General features: G+C 39.5%; 1 protein-coding gene across 1 annotated transcript in view; it reads right to left on the reverse strand.

The window, feature by feature from the left end:
- The window catches only part of LOC128657266 (rootletin-like), a 282,131-nt gene that overhangs the window by 13,264 nt on the left and 249,463 nt on the right, over window positions 1-19,404 (reverse strand). Inside the window, exons 30-32 of the mRNA XM_053711546.1 lie at window positions 9,391-9,554; window positions 8,184-8,624; window positions 4,059-4,208 (exon numbers count right to left, since the gene is read on the reverse strand). Of these exons, the coding sequence (XP_053567521.1) occupies window positions 4,059-4,208; window positions 8,184-8,624; window positions 9,391-9,554 (755 nt within the window). The remainder of the gene's footprint in view (window positions 1-4,058; window positions 4,209-8,183; window positions 8,625-9,390; window positions 9,555-19,404) is intronic.

Consider the following 19,404-nt stretch of genomic DNA (forward strand, 5'->3'; position numbering starts at 1 on the left):
AAAAGCTTAACACCTGCAATAAAGGTGTGTAAACTCCGTAAAGCAGCCCCATTGATTCCTATGGGGAAACAAAAGTTATGTGTACACCTAACACCCTAACATAAACCCTGAGTCTAAACACCCCTAATCTGCTTATTAACCCCTAATCTGCCGCCCCCAACATCACCGCCACCTACCTACACTTATTAACCCCTAATCTGCTGCCTCCAACGTCGCCGCCACTATACTAAAGTTATTAACCCCTAAACCTAACCCTAAGTCTAACCCTAACACCCACTAACTTTAATATAATTAAAATAAATCTAAATAAAAATTACTATCATTAACTAAATAATTACCTGTAAAATAAACCCTAAGCTAGCTACAATATAACTAATAGTTACATTGTAGCTATCTTAGCTTTTATTTTTATTTTACAGGAAAGTTTGTATTTATTTTAACTAGGTAGACTAGTAAGTAAATAGTTATTAACTATTTACTAGCTACCTAGTTAAAATAAATACAAATTTACCTGTAAAATAAAACCTAACCTGAGTTACACTAAAACCTAACCTTACACTACAATTAAATAAATTACATTAATTAAATACAATTAACTAAATTACAAAAACAAACAAACACTAAATTACACAAAATAAAAAAGAAATTATCAAATATTTAAACTAATTACACCTAATCTAATAGCCCTATCAAAATAAAAAATCCCCCCCAAAATAAAAAAAAAACCCTAGCCTACAATAAACTACCAATGGCCCTTAAAAGGGCCTTTTGTGGGGCATTGCCCCAAAGAAATCAGCTCTTTTACCTGTAAAAAAATAATACAAACAACCCCCCAATAGTAAAACCCACCACCCACACAACCAAACCCCCCAAAGAAAATCCTATCTAAAAAAACCTAAGCTCCCCATTGCCCTGAAAAGGGCATTTGTATGGGCATTGCTCTTAAAAGGGCATTTAGCTCTTTTTTCTGCCCAAACCCTAAGCTAAAAATAAAACCCACCCAATAAACCCTTAAAAAAACCTAACACTAACCCCTGAAGATCCACTTACAGTTTTTGAAGACCGGACATCCATCCTCAACGAAGCCGGGAGAAGTCTTCATCCAAGCGGCAAGAAGTCCTCAACGAAGCCGGGAGAAGTCTTCATCCAAGCGGCAAGAAGTGGTCCTCCAGACGGGCAGAAGTCTTCATCCAGACGGCATCTTCTATCTTCATCCTTTCGACGCAGAGCGGCTCCATCTTCAAGACATCCGGCACAGAGCATCCTCTTCTTTCCATGGCTCTTCAAGAATGAATTCTCCTTTAAATGACGTCATCCAAGATGGCGTCCCTTGAATTCTGATTGGCTGATAGAATTTTATCAGCCAATCGGAATTAAAGGTGAAAAATCCTATTGGCTGATGCAATCAGCCAAAAGGATTGAGCTTGCATTCTATTGGCTGATTGGAACAGCCAATAGAATGCGAGCTCAATCCTATTGGCTGATTGGATCAGCCAATAGGATTGAAGCTCAATCCTATTGGCTGATTGCATCAGCCATTAGGATTTTTTCACCTTTAATTCCGATTCGGAATCAAGGGACAACAATCTTGGATGACATCATTTAAAGGAGAATTCATTCTTGAAGAGCCATGGAAAGAAGAGGATGCTCTGCGCCGGATGTCTTGAAGATGGAGCCGCTCCGCATCGGATGGATGAAGATAGAAGATGCCGTCTGGATGAAGACTTCTGCCCGTCTGGAGGACCACTTCTTGCCACTTGGATGAAGACTTCTCCCGGCTTCGTTGAGGATGGATGTCCGGTCTTCAAAAACTGTAAGTGGATCTTAGGGAGTTAGTGTTTTTTTAAGGGTTTATTGGGTGGGTTTTATTTTTAGCTTAGGGTTTGGGCAGAAAAAGAGCTAAATGCCCTTTTCAGGGCAATGGGGAGCTTAGGTTTTTTTAGATAGGATTTTATTTGGGGGTTTGGTTGTGTGGGTGGTTGGTTTTACTGTTGGGGGGCTGTTTGTATTATTTTTTTACAGGTAAAAGAGCTGATTTCTTTGGGACAATGCCCCGCAAAAGGCCCTTTTAAGGGTCATTGGTAGTTTATTGTAGGCTAGGGTTTTTTTTATTTTGGGGGGCTTTTTTATTTTGATAGGGCTATTAGATTAGGTGTAATAAGTTTAAATATTTGATAATTTCTTTTTTATTTTGTGTAATTTAGTGTTTTTGTTGTTGTAATTTAGTTAATTGTATTTAATTAATGTAATTTATTTAATTGTAGTGTAAGGTTAGGTGTTAGTGTAACTCAGGTTAGGTTTTATTTTACAGGTAAATTTGTATTTATTTTAGCTAGGTAGCTAGTAAATAGTTAATAACTATTTAGTAACTAGTCTACCTAATTGAAATAAATAGAAACTTACCTGTGAAATAAAAATAAAACCTAAGCTAGCTACAATGTAACTATTAGTTATATTATAGCAAGTTAAGGGTTTATTTTATAGGTAAGTATTTAGTTTTAAATAGGAATTATTTAGTTAATGATAGTAATTTTTATTTAGATTTATTTTAAATATATTAAAGTTAGTGGGTGTTAGGGCTAGGGTTAGACTTTGGGTTAGGTTTAGGGGTGAATAACTTTAGTATAGTGGCGGCGATGTTAGGGACAGCAGATTAGGGGTTAATAACAGTAATGTAGGTTGCGGCGATGTTAGGGACAGCAGATTAGGGGTTAATAATATTTAACTAGTGTTTACGATGCGGGAGTGCGGCGGTTTAGGGGTTAATATGTTTATTATAGTGGCGGCGATGTCCGGAACGGCATATTAGGGGTTAATAATTTTATTTTAGTGTTTGCGATGCGGGAGGGCCTCGGTTTAGGGGTTAATAGGTAGTTTATGGGTGTTAGTGTACTTTTTAGCACTTTAGTTATGAGTTTTATGCTACGGCTTTGTAACATAAAAGCCATAACTACTGACTTTCAGTTTACGGTACGGATCTTGACGGTATAGGCTGTACCGCTCACTTTTTAGCCGGACAGGCAAACTCGTAATACCGGCGCTATGGAAGTCCCATTGAAAAAGGACTTTTTGAAAGCTGTGGTAGTTACGTTGCGTTACGGCCAAAAAAGTGTGCGGTGCAGCTAAACCTTCAAAACTCATAATACCAGCGGTGGTGAAAAAAAGCCATAACGCTGCTTTTTCATTTATACCGCAAAACTCGTAATCTAGCCGATAGTTTTCCTAATCTGCCTGCAAGTGCTTGTTTATTCTGGCCCTCCTTGTTTTTTTTATTTCAGCTGCATATAATTAACAAAGAAAACTTAAAATTGGTAGGGTACTTACTTTTTTAGCTGCACTACCACCGTATGCAGCTCCGCCCTATGTAGTACCTTCTCCTTCCCTAATTTCAGCTGCACCCTCATTATCTCTAGGTCCATCTATATTTTCAGCTGCACCCTCATTATCTCTAGGTCCATCTATATTTTCAGCTGCACCCTCATTATCTCCAGGTCCATCTATATTTTCAGCTGCACCCTCATTATCTCCAGGTCCATCTATATTATCAGCTGCGCCCTCATTATCTCCAGGTCCATCTATATTTTCAGCTGCACCCTCATTATCTCCAGGTCCATCTATATTTTCAGCTGCGCCCTCATTATCTCCAGGTCCATCTATATTTTCAGCTGCGCCCTCATTATCTCCAGGTCCATCTATATTTTCAGCTGCACCCTCATTATCTCCAGGTCCATCTATATTTTCAGCTGCACCCTCATTATCTCCAGGTCCATCTATATTATCAGCTGCGCCCTCATTATCTCCAGGTCCATCTATATTATCAGCTGCGCCCTCATTATCTCCAGGTCCATCTATATTTTCAGCTGCACCCTCATTATCTCCAGGTCCATCTATATTTTCAGCTGCACCCTCAACATTTGCAGGTCCTTCTCTTTTTTCAGCTGAATCAACACTATCTGTAGGTCCTTCTTTTCCAATTTCAGCTGCACTCTCATTATGTGAAGTTTCTTCTCCCTCCCTTATTTCAACTGCACCTTTATTATCTGGGTTTAGTCTCTTACCTGCTGCAAGTCCTCAGCTCTTGCCTGCAATTCCCTACAGGTCAGCTGCATATCCCCCAGCTGCTGCTGCTGCTCTTGAGCTGTCTGCGAGAGGCGAAGGTTCTGTCTCTTGCTATCACTTAAAGCCTGACGCACGGAATCAAGTCTCTCCTGAGGAAATATGATCAGACAATGAGATGGATTCAAACAAATATTTGTATACATAAACTTTTAGTATCAAAATGTCTTTGTTCTCTTGGTATCTTTTGTTGAAAAGCAGGGGCATAAGCCCACGAACATGCACACGTCGCAGCTGTTTTGCTATCCATCTGCAAGAGTACTAGATGGCAGCACTATTTCCTGCTATGTAGTGCTCCAGACACCTACCTATGTATCTCTTCAACAAAGAATATCACGGGAACAAAGCAAATTTGATGATCAAAGCAAATTGGAATTTTTTTTTTTAAATTGTATGCTCTGTCTGAATAACAAAAGAAATGTTTGGGTTTCATATCCCTTTAGCAATATAGAAGCATTTTTGATCATTGAAACTTTAATTTAAATAATTTATATACAATCCAAATATTTGCACATGTATAGTTTCAACATTAATACAAGAACTTAAAGGGACATGAACCCCAAACATTTTCTTTCATGATTTAGGTAGAACATACAATTTTTCCAGTTTACTTCTATTATCAAAATTGCTTCATTCTCTTGGTATCATTTGTTGAAGGAGCAGCAATGCACTACTGGTTTCTAATTGAGCACATGGATGAGCCAATGACAATAGGCATATATATGCAGCCAACAATCAGCAGCTAGAACCTATGTTCTTTGCTGCTCCTGAGCGTTTCTAGATAAACCTTTCAGCAAAGGACAACAAGAGAAGGAAGCAAATTAAATAATAGAAGCAAATTGGAAAGTTGTTTAAAATTACATGCTCTGTCTAAATCCCGACTCTGTCTAATTATGACTTTACTGTCCCTTTAACCCCTTAGTGACCACACCATTTTTCAATTTTCTTACTGTTAAGGACCAGGGCTATTTTTAAATTTCTGCGGTGTTTGTATTTAGCTGTAATTTTCCTCTTACTCATTTACTGTACCCACACATATTATATACTGTTTTTCTCGCCATTAAATGGACTTTCTAAAGATACCATTATTTTCATCATATCTTATAATTTACTATAAAAAAATATAAAATATGATGAAAAAAATTGAAAAAAACACTTTTTCTAACTTTGACCCCCAAAATCTGTTACATATCTACAACCACCAAAAAACACCCATGCTAAATAGTTTCTAAATTTTGTCCTGAGTTTAGAAATTCCCAATGTTTACATGTTCTTTTTGTGTGCACTTTATAGGGCAATAAGTACAAGTAGCACTATGTTATTTCCAAACCACTTTTTTTTTCAAAATTAGCGATAGTTACATTGATTGATTTCTGTCAGGAATCCCTGAATAAACCTTCACATGTACATATATATATTTTTTTAGTAGACAAACCAAAGTATTGATCTAGGCCCATTTTGGTATATTTCATGTCACTATTTCACCGCCAAATGCGATCAAATAAAAAAAAACGTTAACTTTTTCACTAACTTTAGCTTTCTCACTGAATTATTATTTAGAAACAGCTTGTGCAATTATGACACAAATGGTTGTAAATGCTTCTCTGGGATCCTCTTTGTTCAGAAATAGCAGACATATATGGCTTTGGCATTACTTTTTGGTAATTAGAAGGCTGCTAAATGCCGCTGCTCACCACACTTGTATTATGCCCAGCAGTTAAGGGTTTAATTAGGTAGCTTGTAGGGTTAATTAATTTTAGCTTTAGTGTAGAGATCAGCCTCCCACCTGACACATCCCACCCCCTGATCCCTCCCTGACCCCCCTCAAACAGCTATCTTCCCTCCCCCACCTCACAATTGTCACCGCCATCTTAAGTACTGGCAGAAAGTCTGCCAGTACTAAAATAAAAAGCTTTCTTTTTTTATATATATTTTTTTAAAATTTATTCTGCAGTGTTGGATCCCCCCTTAGCCCCCTACCTCCCTGATCCCCTCCCAAATAGCTCTCTGCCAGTACCCAGTTTGCTAAAAAAAGCCAAATTTATGTAGTGTAGCTGCCCCCCCTCAATAGCATATCCCCTCCCTCATCCAGATCCCTTTCCCAACATTTATTCCCCCCACCCTCTCCCTCCTTCCCATACATTTGAGTCTTGTAATGTACTAGCGCTCCCGACCATTTGCGTGCACTGCATGAAGAGGATCCGGAACTGATCCAGCGATGGGCCGCCCACCCGCCTCCCTGCTATCCCTCCCACCCACCAATGATCGGTACCATCGCTGGCCGATGCAGAGAGGGCCACAGACAGGCCCTCTCTGCATCTGTGGCTAAAAAAAGGGTATTGCATCACTGCAATACCCTGAAAGCGACTGGAGGCGATCACGATCGCTTCCAGCGCTTGAAAACCCTGAGGACATGCAGGGTACGTCCTTGGTCATTAACGACCGTTTTTTGTAGGACGAACCCTGCACGTCCTTGGTCGTTAAGGGGTTAAGGAAATCAGAGTTAATGATCCATTCATTTTTCAGAATGTATAGGAAAATCAGTGAAATGTTATTTACAGGTACAAATCCCCAAATCCGGAATTACAAAATGCAAACTTATTCTGAAATCCAAACTTTTTAATTAATATTTTTTTTTTTAAATAAAATGATCAAAAATTACTATTTTTACCCGTCTGTAAGTCAAAAACTTTTTGTTTTCTGTTCTAAAATGCAAATTATAGTCTATATTTATTTAAAACAATAAATATTACCTTTCTGATTACAGTGCTATACTATCTTTCTGATGGTACCATGTATACAAAAGTATTAGAAATGATATAGAACTACCTTTAGGTTGCACGTATTAGCTGTATTATGACAAGTAAATATTGCCTAAATTATATGTATTGCTGTTTACACTTGGTCCTATCCCCTCGCCAAACTGTCCCATTTTCCAAAATCCAAACTAAATCTGAAATCCAAACATTTTCCTGTCCCAAGCAGCTTGGATAAGGGATTTTCTACCTGTACTAATAATAGTCCAACAATTATTTGTAAAGCATTTATGTAATATTAATTTATGATAAAAGGCATTTTTTGAATGAATGTAGTTTATGGAGACAACAAAAAGGCTTTACAATTACCCATGATTGGATAGTATAAATTATATTTCTTTCTTATATCACTGAAATACTAAAATTGCTAGTATTAAAAATCTATTCTCCTTTTGCTTCTTTTTATTTTTTCTTCCTGTACATGTCATTTCAGTTAATATTAAACGTAAATGAAACCCCAATGATTCATATAGAAAATACAATTTAAAAAAAAGTTTTGTGCTCCCTTTTATTATCAAATTTTCTTCATTCTCATGGTATTCTTTGTTCATGATCATACCTAGGTAGGACGCACACACACTTTACTGGAGCAAACACTGCTGCCATCTGGTGATCTTACAAATGTATAACATTATTAAAGTATTTTGCAAAACTTGTCCCATATAGTTGATCAGACACATGAACTCTCCTGAGCCTACGTACCTGCATTTTTAAAAAATTGTTATTATATAATTTCTATTACAATTTTTAGCTTACATTTATATTTGATACATTAATGACAGTCTGTTTATACAAGGCTATAGTTCTAAATTAAAGTGGAGTAAGAAAGGGTTCATATTCTGGCCTTAGTGTGAGTCCATTGCAAAGTTCGACTGTTATGGATAGGCAATGATTCCAGCGGGCTTCAAGCATCATTGCTTCTAATCTATTACGTACCTGATTTTAACAAAAAATACCAAGACAATAAAGAATATTTCATAACAGAAGTAAATTTGTTTTCTTTTAAACGTTACACTATTTCTGAATCTTTAAAGAAAAAAATGAAGATGCATTTCCCTTTAATACGATATTAACTTATTTTGTTTTAGATACACTTATTTCAGTGTATTCCTTGGGGTTCACTGCACGTGTGTTTCAGATGCAGATTACCTATATTTAATCCGGTCTCCCTTTGAGTGAATTCATAAAATATAGGTGTGATATTAAAAAGTATCTGTGTCACTTGACTTTACACATTAGTGCTATTGATACCTGTAGAATCCTCCTATCTGCTTCAGCTGCTGTCAGAGCTCCCTGTAATCTGGTCACATCCTCTTGCATGTTACCCCTGCCAGCTGCAGCCTCTCCCAATGCCACGGTCAGCTCTTGGGACTTCTCTTGCAGTTGGCGCTCTCCATCATGGGCCCTTGTCAGTGCCAGACTCAATTGCTGCACTTCTCTCTGCAGCCCTGCTTCTCTGTCCTCACTCTCTCGCAGACTCTCCTGCAGATCATCTAGTCTTTCCTGTAGAGATTGAACTTCCACTTCTCTTTCAGCAAGGCTAAGCCTGGCCCTTTCAAACTCCCCCTCTAGCGAGCGCCGTTTCAGCTCCAGGTCAGTTCCTCGGTTCTCTGATGCTTCAAGAATCTCTCTTAAACCTTTGCATTCCAACTCTTGACGGCTTTCACCACTGCGTGCCCGGGAAAGCCGATCCTGAAACAAACACAGGAAACTATACAAACTGGTTTTGATAAGTCATTTCTGCTATTAACGCTCCATAAACTATAAATATTTTGGAGATTTCATGTTCAAATTTCTTCATAGATAGAAATTGAGTTCTAATACAAAAAAAAATATGAGTCTCCACCCACTGTCTCCAACTGTTCTTGGGTCAGCCTTATTGATGTATTGTGTCAACCATTACATATTATTAGACAGCATTTCTTTAGATTGATTGTGTAAGAGTTATGGTTAGTGGTAACTGCCACATCCAGGAAAACACTGGATTTGCATGAGAAGCAGAGTGGAAGCACAGCTGTGGTCAATAATAGGAAATACGCCAGTGAATGTTAGCCAGCAGAATGAGCCATGTTTCTTTGCCTTAAGTGTGCTTACTAAATATGAACTGTAACAGGATTCACATTTGTGCTTATAATAACCTTACTTTGCTATTAGGAACCAGGGCTACAATAGAACATTGACCCAATATATATATATATATATATATATATATATATATAAAATATAAATTCATATTCATTTTTAAACAACATAATACTAATGCTTTAACTTAGCAAGAGTTCAGAAATAAATATTTGGTGGTTTTAAATCACAGCTTTTATGCGTCCGGGCATGCTCTACACCACATGCACATTGATGTTGGGTGACTTTATGTCATTTTATATATATATATACATACACACACATATATAATAGCTGGATAACGTCCCTAATGAATTGTGATCAGTTTCTCTTCTACCTGAAGTTCCCTCTTTTCATCTTCACAGACACGCAGGCTGTGCTCAAGGGCTGATGCACGCTCGCCCACAGCTTGTCTCTCCATCTCTACATGACGTAGGTTATCCTGCAGCAGTCGCATTTCTGTGTGTGCTGTGTTCAGTCGCTCCTCATTTCCTTTTTGCTCTAGAGCAAAAAAAATAAAAAGAATAAAAAATTGATTTTTAAAGTAAACAGGAAAAATAAGAGTGATCTTTTGTTTTGTATTCTGCTTTTTGATTTGGATAGTTTCCTGACATCTTCTTGTACTCTATTAAATAAAACAATTACAAATGATGGCTCAGCTGACTGCTAATGAATATGCCCCCTTTAATCTATTTACTAATATTGCTACTTGTACCATTAGAGAAGAGAAAAAAACAGAGGCGCCACCATGGCCCAGTACCACCAGAGCAAATGGATATGAAAATAGAAGTATATACTCACAAGCATACAGCACCCAAATGGTGCTATTGAGGCAGGCTGAAACTTAACAGTGTCCAGCTCACTGTTAATCCTCAACAGGGATCCGGTAAGAGTTCCTTAGAAGGCCTGAGGTGAGGTGCCTAGAGGAAAAAGAAGGCAAACCAACATGGCCCAGTAACGTTTGAACAAGGAGAGGATGTGACCAAATGAGTATACTCACAGGATACAAAGCACCTCCAGGTGCAATACCAGCAAGCTGAAACCACAAAGTCGCCCAGTAGACAGTCCACAAAGGTAATCCCCAGCTTCCAGCAAAGAGAGATTGTAACGAAAGAAGGTAGTGCAGTATTGCACCACAACTGGATAATTAGGTAAAATACCACAGAGAGCAAGTGTATAAAAAAGCTAAAATCTTTAATAACACAGCAACGCGTTTCTCAGCCTCCTATGGGCTGTTTCATCAGGCTATAATAAAACATTAAAATATACACTTGCTATATAACAAAAATAAGAAAACCTTTAGTTTGTCTGATTGGACAATTAATTAAGAATCACACCAATGTGTGCTCAGTAACAATTAATTGCTATGGTAACCCTAATTGGCATTAGAATGAACAGATGAACACAAGCATGCAGATAATTAACAAAGAGAGCATCCAAAATATAGCAACCAAGCAGCAATTCGTAACTATAGTGACCAATATTAAACAAAAAACAAATGAGTGCATACATACAAATCATTATACAAAAGATCTGATCAACATATAAACATAAAAGTTCCATTGACACATATAAAATAAATAGAAATACATTCCATTGACACATGTGACAGGGGTTAATAGATAACAGAAGACCATGTTTCCCAAAAAATAATATAGGGAATATGGATTATGTTACATACATAGACCATCTGTATCAAATATAAAGACGTGAGAACCCCCACAATACACAATAGATCTTGTGCCAAAACAAGGTATATTGATGTGTAATGTCGGATGGTATAAGTAAACTCATAAGAAACCTTTATTTGCACTGTAATAGGATACGTGATCATAAGTGAGTCATGCTGGATCAGTTTGAACATCACAATATAATATCGTGAGCTGTATATAGAGGGCTGACCTACCCTTTGTGGTGATACGAGTGTTATACTTTTTTACCTCCTAGGGTTAAACGTTCCTAAATCGTGTTAGTATTTCGTCGGATACAAACTTGTGTGGTGAGAAGGGCATCAGTTAGCTTGATCCCGAGCTTGTTATCAAATTATTTAAAAACCACACCGACTATAGCGTGATCCTCTCTGCACTGTGTTATTTGACCTATCATGTGGATGCAGGAACTTCCTCCAATAATGTTCACTAATTTCGAGGGAGTGTGAACCCGCTCCAATCAGCCTTTGTGTCGTAAGAGGGAAGTATTTCTAGTCCAATCGGCCCCCATTTTGTCTGGACCTAGCCGTGTATATGTTTTCTCAAGGAGGAGTGTGTCTATGAACCAATAAGGGGCAGTGATACGATGTGCTTCTTGTTACCTCCATGATTATTGGTAGATAGGGATAGAGTGTGTATTCTGCCGATACGGAAAGAACAACCTAGTGAAAACAGATGATATGTGTGTCCATAGCTGTGGTGCACTGATATCGTGAGAGGTGATGTAAAGTGTATCTTTAAAATGTATGATACATATTATATCATATATTAATATAGTGCAATGTCAAACTATCAATAAACTGTTTGTGGTGCTCATGTTTAAATCACTATCCATTCTATTTAATGAACTAATATTGAAAAAACAAAATTTATGCTTACCTGATAAATTTCTTTCTCTTGTGGTGTATCCAGTCCACGGGTTCATCCATTACTTGTGGGATATTCTCCTTCCCAACAGGAAGTTGCAAGAGGACACCCACAGCAGAGCTGTCTATATAGCTCCTCCCCTAACTGCCACCTCCAGTCATTCAACCGAAGACAAGTAAGAAAAAGGAGAAACTATAGGGTGCAGTGGTGACTGTAGTTTAAAAAAATAAAAACACCTGCCTTAAAGTGACAAGAGAAAGAAATTTATCAGGTAAGCATAAATTTTGTTTTCTCTTGTAAGGTGTATCCAGTCCACGGGTTCATCCATTACTTGTGGGATACCAATACCAAAGCTTTAGGACACGGATGAAGGGAGGGACAAGGCAGGTACTTAAACAGAAGGCACCACTGCCTGTAAGACCTTTCTCCCAAAAATAGCCTCCGAGGAAGCAAAAGTATCAAATTTGTAGAATTTAGAAAAAGTATGAAGCGAAGACCAAGTCGCCGCCTTACAAATCTGTTCAACAGAGGCCTCATGTTTAAAAGCCCATGTGGAAGCTACCGCTCTAGTAGAATGAGCTGTAATTCTTTCAGGAGGCTGCTGGCCAGCAGTCTCATAGGCTAAACGAATTATCTATGGAATGCAAGGGTTCAAACGGAACCCCTTGAAGAACCTTAAGAACTAAATTTAAACTCCATGGCGGAGCAACAGGTTTAAACACAGGCCTGATTCTAACCAAAGCCTGCAAAACGCCTGAACGTCTGGAACATCAGCCAGGCGCTTGTGCAAAAGAATAGACAGAGCAGAAATCTGTCCCTTTAAGGAACTAGCCGATAATCCCTTTTCCAATCCTTGGAGAAAACATAATATCCTGGGAATCCTGACCTTACTCCACGAGTAACCCTTGGATTCACACCAATGAAGATATTTACACCATATCTTATGATAGATTTTCCTGGTGACAGGCTTTCGAGCCTGAATCAGGGTAACAATGACCGACTCGGAGAAACCACGTTGTGATAAAATCAAGCGTTCAATCGCCAAGCAGTCAGACGCAGAGAAACTAGATTTGGATGTTTGAATGGACCTTGGAGTAGAAGGTCCTGCCTCAGCGGCAGAGTCCATGGTGGAAAGGATGACATGTCCACCAGATCTGAATACCAAGTCCTGGGTGGCTACGCAGGTGCTATCAAAATCACTGAAGCTCTCTCCTGCTTGATCTTGGCAATCAGACGAGGGAGGAGAGGAAACGGTGGAAACACATAAGCCAGGCTGAAGGACCCGGGCACTGCTAGAGCATCTATCAGCGTCGCCTGGGGATCCCTCTACCTGGACCCGTAACGAGGAAGCTTGGCGTTCTGACGAGACGCCATTAGATCCAGTTCTGGTTTGCCCCATAATTGAATCAGCTGGGCAAATACCTCTGGATGGAGCTCCCACTCCCCCGGATGAAAAGTCTGCCGACTTAGAAAGTCCGCCTCCCAGTTCTCTACTCCTGGGATATGGATAGCAGATAGATGGCAAGAGTGAACCTCCGCCCATAGAATTATCTTTGAAATTTCCATCATTGCCAGGGGACTTCTTGTTCCCCCCTGATGGTTGATATAGGCTACAGTCGTGATATTGTCCGACTGAAATCTGATGAACTTGACCGCAGCTAGCTGAGGCCAAGCCTGAAGAGCATTGAATATCGCTCTGAGTTCCAGAATGTTTATCGGAAGGAGGGCTTCCTCCTGAGTCCACGAACCCTGAGCCTTCAGGGAGTTCCAGACCGCACCCCAGCCCAGAAGGATGGCATCTGTTGTCACTATAGTCCACTCTGGCCTGCGGAAACTCATTCCCATGGACAGGTGAACCCGAGATAACCACCAGAGAAGAGAATCCCTGGTCTTTTGATCCAGATTTAACAGAGGAGACAAATCTGTGTAGTCCCCATTCCACTGATTGAGCATGCAAAGTTGCAGTGGTCTGAGATGTAGGCGGGCAAAACGGAACTATGTCCATTGCTGCTACCATTAGGCCGATCATTTCCATACACTGAGCCACTGACCGCCGAGAAGTGGAATGAAGAACACGGCAGGAAGTTAGAAGCTTTGATATCCTGACCTTCGTCAGAAAAATCTTCATTTCTACTGACTCTATCAGAGTTCCTAGGAAGGAAACTCTTGTGAAGGGAGAAAGAGAACTCTTTTCTCTGTTCACTTTCCACCCGTGAGACCTCAGAAAGGCCAGAACAATGTCCGTATGGGACTTGGCGATTTGAAAAGTCGACGCCTGAATCAGAATGGCGCCGTGGCTAACCCGAAGGGAAGAGCCACAAACTGGTAATGCCTGTCTAGGAAGGCGAACCTTAGGGACTGATGATGCTCTCTGTGAATCGGAATGTGTAGATAAGCATCCTTTAAGTCCACGGTAGTCATATATTGACCCTCCTGGATCATCGGGAGGATGTTCGAATTGTCTCCATTTTGAAGGATGGGGCCCTGAGAAATTTGTTTAGGATTTTGAGATCCAAGATTGGTCTGAAATTTCCCTCTTTTTTGGGAACTATAAACAGGTTTGAATAGAAACCCTGCCCCTGTTCCTCTCTTGGAACTGGGTGGATCACTACCATAACCAGTAGGTCTTGAACGCAACGTAAGAATGCCTCTCTCTTTATCTGGTTTGCAGATAATTGTGAGAGATGAAATCTCCCCTTTGGAGATGAGGCTTTGAAATCTAGAAGATAACCCTGGGAAACAATCTCTAGTGCCCAGGGATCCTGGATGTCTCTTGCCCAAGCCTGGGCGAAGAGAGAAAGTCTGCCCCCTACTAGATCCGGTCCCGGATCGGGGGCTACCCCTTCATGCTGTCTTAGAGGCAGCAGCAGGCTTCTTGGCCTGCTTCCCTTTGTTCCAAGTCTGGTTAGGTCTCCAGACTGGTTTGGACTGGGTGAAATTTCCCTCTTGTTTTGCATTAGAGGAAACCGAAGCTGCGCCACCCTTGAAGTTTCGAAAGGAACCAAAATTATTCTGCTTGGTCCTTAATTTGCTGGACCTATCCTGAGGAAGGGCATGGCCCTTTCCTCCAGTAATGTCAGAGATGATCTCCTTCAGACCAGGCCCGAATAGGGTCTGTCCCTTGAAGGGGATGTTAAGAAGCTTAGACTTTGAAGTAACGTCTGCTGACCAGGACTTAAGCCATAGCGCCCTGTGCGCCAGAATGGCAAAACCTGAATTCTTAGCCGTCAGCTTGGTTAAATGAAAAACGGCGTCAGAAATAAAGGAATTAGCTAACTTAAGAGCTTTAATCCTGTCTAAAATATCATCTAACGGGGTCTCCACCTGTAGAGCCTCCTCAAGAGACTCGAACCAGAAAGACCCTGCAGCAGTAACTGGGGCAATGCATGCAAGAGGCTGGAGAATAAAACCTTGATGTATAAAATTTTTCTTAAGGAGACCCTCCAATTTTTTATCCATAGGATCTAGGAAAGCACAACTGTCCTCGGCGGAGATAGTTGTATGCTTCGCTAGGGTAGAGACTGCTCCCTCCACTTTAGGGACCGTCTGCCACGAGTCCCGTATGGCGGCATCTATGGGAAACATCTTTTTAAAAGCAGGAGGGGGAGAGAACGGCACACCTGGTCTATCCCATTCCTTAGTAATAATTTCCGAAAACCTCTTAGGGACTGGAAAAACATCAGTGTAAACAGGCACTGTAAAGTACTTGTCCATCTTACACAATTTCTCTGGAACTACAATGGGTTCACAGTCATCCAGAGTCGCTAAAACCTCCCTAAGCAATAAGCGGAGGTGTTCGAGCTTAAATTTAAACACTGTCATTTCAGAATCAGACTGAAGCAACGCCTTCTCTGAATCTGAAATGTCACCCACAGATAGAAGCTCTCCTGCCTCAGCTTCTGAGTATTGTGAGGGTATATCGGACACAGGTATTAAAGCGTCAGAAAGCTCTGTATAAGTTCTGGCCCCGGAGGTGTCTCGCTTTCCTTGTAACCCTGGCAGTTTGGACAATACCTCTGTAAGGGTATTAGTCATAACTGCCGCCATGTCCTGTAAGGTAAAAGAATTAGACGCGCTAGATGTACTTGGCGTCACTTGAGCGGGAGTTATAGGTTCTGACACATGGGGAGAGCTAGATGGCATAATCTCCCTTTTTTTCAGTCAGAGAATCCTCTGGAGATAAATCTTTAAGCGCCATAATATGGTCTTTATAGTTTATAGAAATGTCAGTACATTTGGTACACATTCTAAGAGATGGTTCCACCATGGCTTCCAAACATATTGAACAAGGAGTTTCCTCTATGTCAGACATGTTTAACAGACTAGTAATGAGACAAGCAAGCTTGGAAAACACTTTAATAAAGGTGAAACAGTAATTAAACAAAAACGTTACTGTGCCTTTAAGAGAAAAAAACTAGCACTTAAACTGCAAAACAGTGTAAAAATATAGTAAAGTCTTCGAAATTTTTACAGTGTGTGTAAGGGGCTAAAACAACATTGCACCCACTTGCAAATGGATGATTAACCCCTTAGCCCCCAAACCGGATTCAAAAACGTCAACCACTGGTAAAAAACAGTTGAGCAACTGCCACAGCTCTGCTGAGGCTCCTACCTGCCCTCAAATACAATTTGGTGAAGGAATAAACCCCTTATAATGGTCCTCAGATGCCAAAGGACTCCTCTAGGGAAGCTGGATGTCTCAGTCTGAATTAAAACTGCGCAGCAATAGCGCTAAAATAGGCCCCTCCCACCATGTACTGGATGTCAGAGGGGCCTTAAGAAAATACTCCTAGGAGTATCTGACTAGCCATATGGAAAACTAGGCCCCAAATAAAGATTTATCTCCCTCAGAGAAAAAAACGTTCTATTTATGAAAACATGTAAACGTTTTGACACTGAATAATATTAACATGAGTATTACCCTGTTTTGTAAGCATGATCCCAGTCGCTGTTAAATCACTGCATCAGGCTTACCTTAAATACACAAGGCTCTGTCAGCATTTTCTAGAACTTATTTAATCTCTCTAGAAATAAAAATACTGAACATACCTCAAAGCAGGTAATCTGCAGACCGTTCCCCCAACTGAAGCTTTCTTCCATACTCTTCAGTTATGTGTGAGAACAGCAATGGACCTTAGTTACAAACCGCTAAGATCATCAACCTCCAGGCAGAATTCTTCATCTAATTTCTGCCTGAGAGTAAAAACAGTACAATGCCGGTACCATTTAAAAATAACAAACTTTTGATTGAAGATAACACTAAACTAAGTCACCACTTATCTCTTGATACTTCCCTTGTCGAGAGTTGCAAGAGAATGACTGGGGGTGGCAGTTAGGGGAGGAGCTATATAGACAGCTCTGCTGTGGGTGTCCTCTTGCAATTTCCTGTTGGGAAGGAGAATATCCCACAAGTAATGGATGAACCCGTGGACTGGATACACCTTACAAGAGAAATATATATATATATAGGGAAAAGATTATAAAGATCACCCTTGACTATATAATCTAATGTTAGCCATCTCATATATTCAGATATGTCATATCGAGATGAGAGAAATTACCCTTTATGTCAAGTAGACCAATATGTGTGACGACGTGAAATGAAGTGATTCATAAATTGAAAAAAGGTGTTGGAGTCATATACCCCTGAGTAGTGAGTCGTTTCTTAGTGATAGTGAACTGAAATTCGTCCATTTTGTTGCTACTAAGTGCCCGTATGTTTATGTCAAAATATAATTGATTAGTCAATGTAGAATATGTAAAATGTGATATGAGGAATATACAGTGTATAATATGATGTTCCCTAAAATAATTGGTGTCTTACTATATTGGAGGTCAGTGTATTTTAAAAAATCATATGGAAATATAAAATTCCAATAATAAAATGAAATGATAATATCGAGTGTTATGTGATGATTGTTAATGGTGCATAGCATACACAATATAGGTGATGATAACAAATCAATAAGGACTAATCCAAAATAATAGGGTTGTGATATATGCTGCAATCACAGAGAACATTGCATCTAGAAAGTGACGGATAGTTAACATACTATGGAGCAAAAAATAATAATAATTGTACCAGTAATATAATTATGTAAGACCAATCCCTTGTTATCCATAGAATATCTCCTAAATTTACATCTATTTTCATTTGCAAATTGATAGTAGTGATGACATCTCTCACAATCAATCAGAAATATATCAAATTGATATATCAATATATAGATGATCCATAAAGCAGTCACTCTGTCTAGTAACCACAATGACTGTTGCTAGTGGTGATGAGTCATAGGTATCTAAGCCACATCCTAACCACACTCTCAGTGTCTAGCAGTTAAGAAGAGAAAAGGTTTTATAAAAAAAGTTCATCTGATGATTAATCTAGGTGAGGTATTATAGAAATTTCTCTAATGGTTGACCTAAGTAACATATCACACTTATGGGTTAATAACAGACAGTAGGCTAGTAACAATGATTGTGGTCACTGAGGCAGAAAAGATAAGGGCCTCAAGTTGGTAATACAGTCTCATCTAGCCATAAATTCATCTATAGAGGTCGTGTATCTCCAACCTAAATTGTCCTTGGGATAATAAATGGGATATATCTATATCCCCTCACCTTGAGGTTTAGTAGAAATAATCAGAAAGCCGCCATGTCAAGGTTCTCATTGAGCCCATCTGGCTGAAGTGTTTGTAATTTTTTAATCCAGAACGTCTCTCTTTTCCTGAGAGTCAAGAAGGCGTTAGGGAACGATCTGGAGATCGCCTCTATTGGTGTAATTCTCATAGGGTTTTTTTGTTTTTTATGAAAAATCAGACAATGTCTAGAGAGACTGTGAGATTTGGAACGGAAAGCTCTTGCTAGTCTGATGAATAGATCTGACCTGGTGATCAGACAGGCGGATAAGGGGGGAGGCATAGTTCTCCAAAACATGCAAGACTACCTACTGGAGGCAAATTGAATACAGGTGGCCCTCATTTTACAACGGTTCAATTTACACCGTTTCAGAATAACAACCTTTTTTTCCAGTCATGTGACTGCTATCGAAAAGCATTGAGAAGCAGTGCATTTATTAAAATAGCTAATAGGTGGAGCTGTCCACTTGTGTTGCAGCAAAGCCAAGCAAGCTGAGATTAATTAGTTTAACCAGACCTGAGCTATCAAGCAGATTTTAAAGAAACAAGATCTTCCTGTCTATAACTCAGTCCAGATTGGAATGCATAGAAAGAACTGTTTGCAGAAAAATGCAAGTGAAGTCTGTGTTGTGTGATTATTTTATTAGGTTTATAATGCTGTCTAGCATTTAAAGTCTTAATTTCAAAGCTTTAAAAATAATGTATTAGGTGTTACTTTTAGAGTGGGGCCTGGAACCTATCTCCCTCACTTCCCATTGACTTACATTAAAAACTGGGTTTCAATTTACAACAGTTTCGATTTACAACCATTCTTTCTGGAACCTAACCCAGGCGTAAACTGAGGGCTACCTGTACTAAATAACCAGGAGTATTATAATACCCTTTGTGGTGATCCCACCTCTAGGTTCTATGACCAGTTAAATAATATCTTACAGAAGGGTGTGGATATGGGTATCATGAACAAACATGAAAGAGACTACTGTCTCCCCAAATACCCCTGTACCTCATTCTATTATCATCTGCCCAAAGTCCGCAAGGACCCCCTAAAACCACAAGGCAGACCAATTATTGCTGGGATAGGGAGCCTTACCGACTCCCTTTCAGCTTATATAGACCAATTCTTGCAAAAATTCATTA

The sequence above is a fragment of the Bombina bombina genome, chromosome 4, assembly GCF_027579735.1.
Source record: "Bombina bombina isolate aBomBom1 chromosome 4, aBomBom1.pri, whole genome shotgun sequence".
In the NCBI taxonomy this organism is placed as follows: Eukaryota; Metazoa; Chordata; class Amphibia; order Anura; family Bombinatoridae; genus Bombina; species Bombina bombina.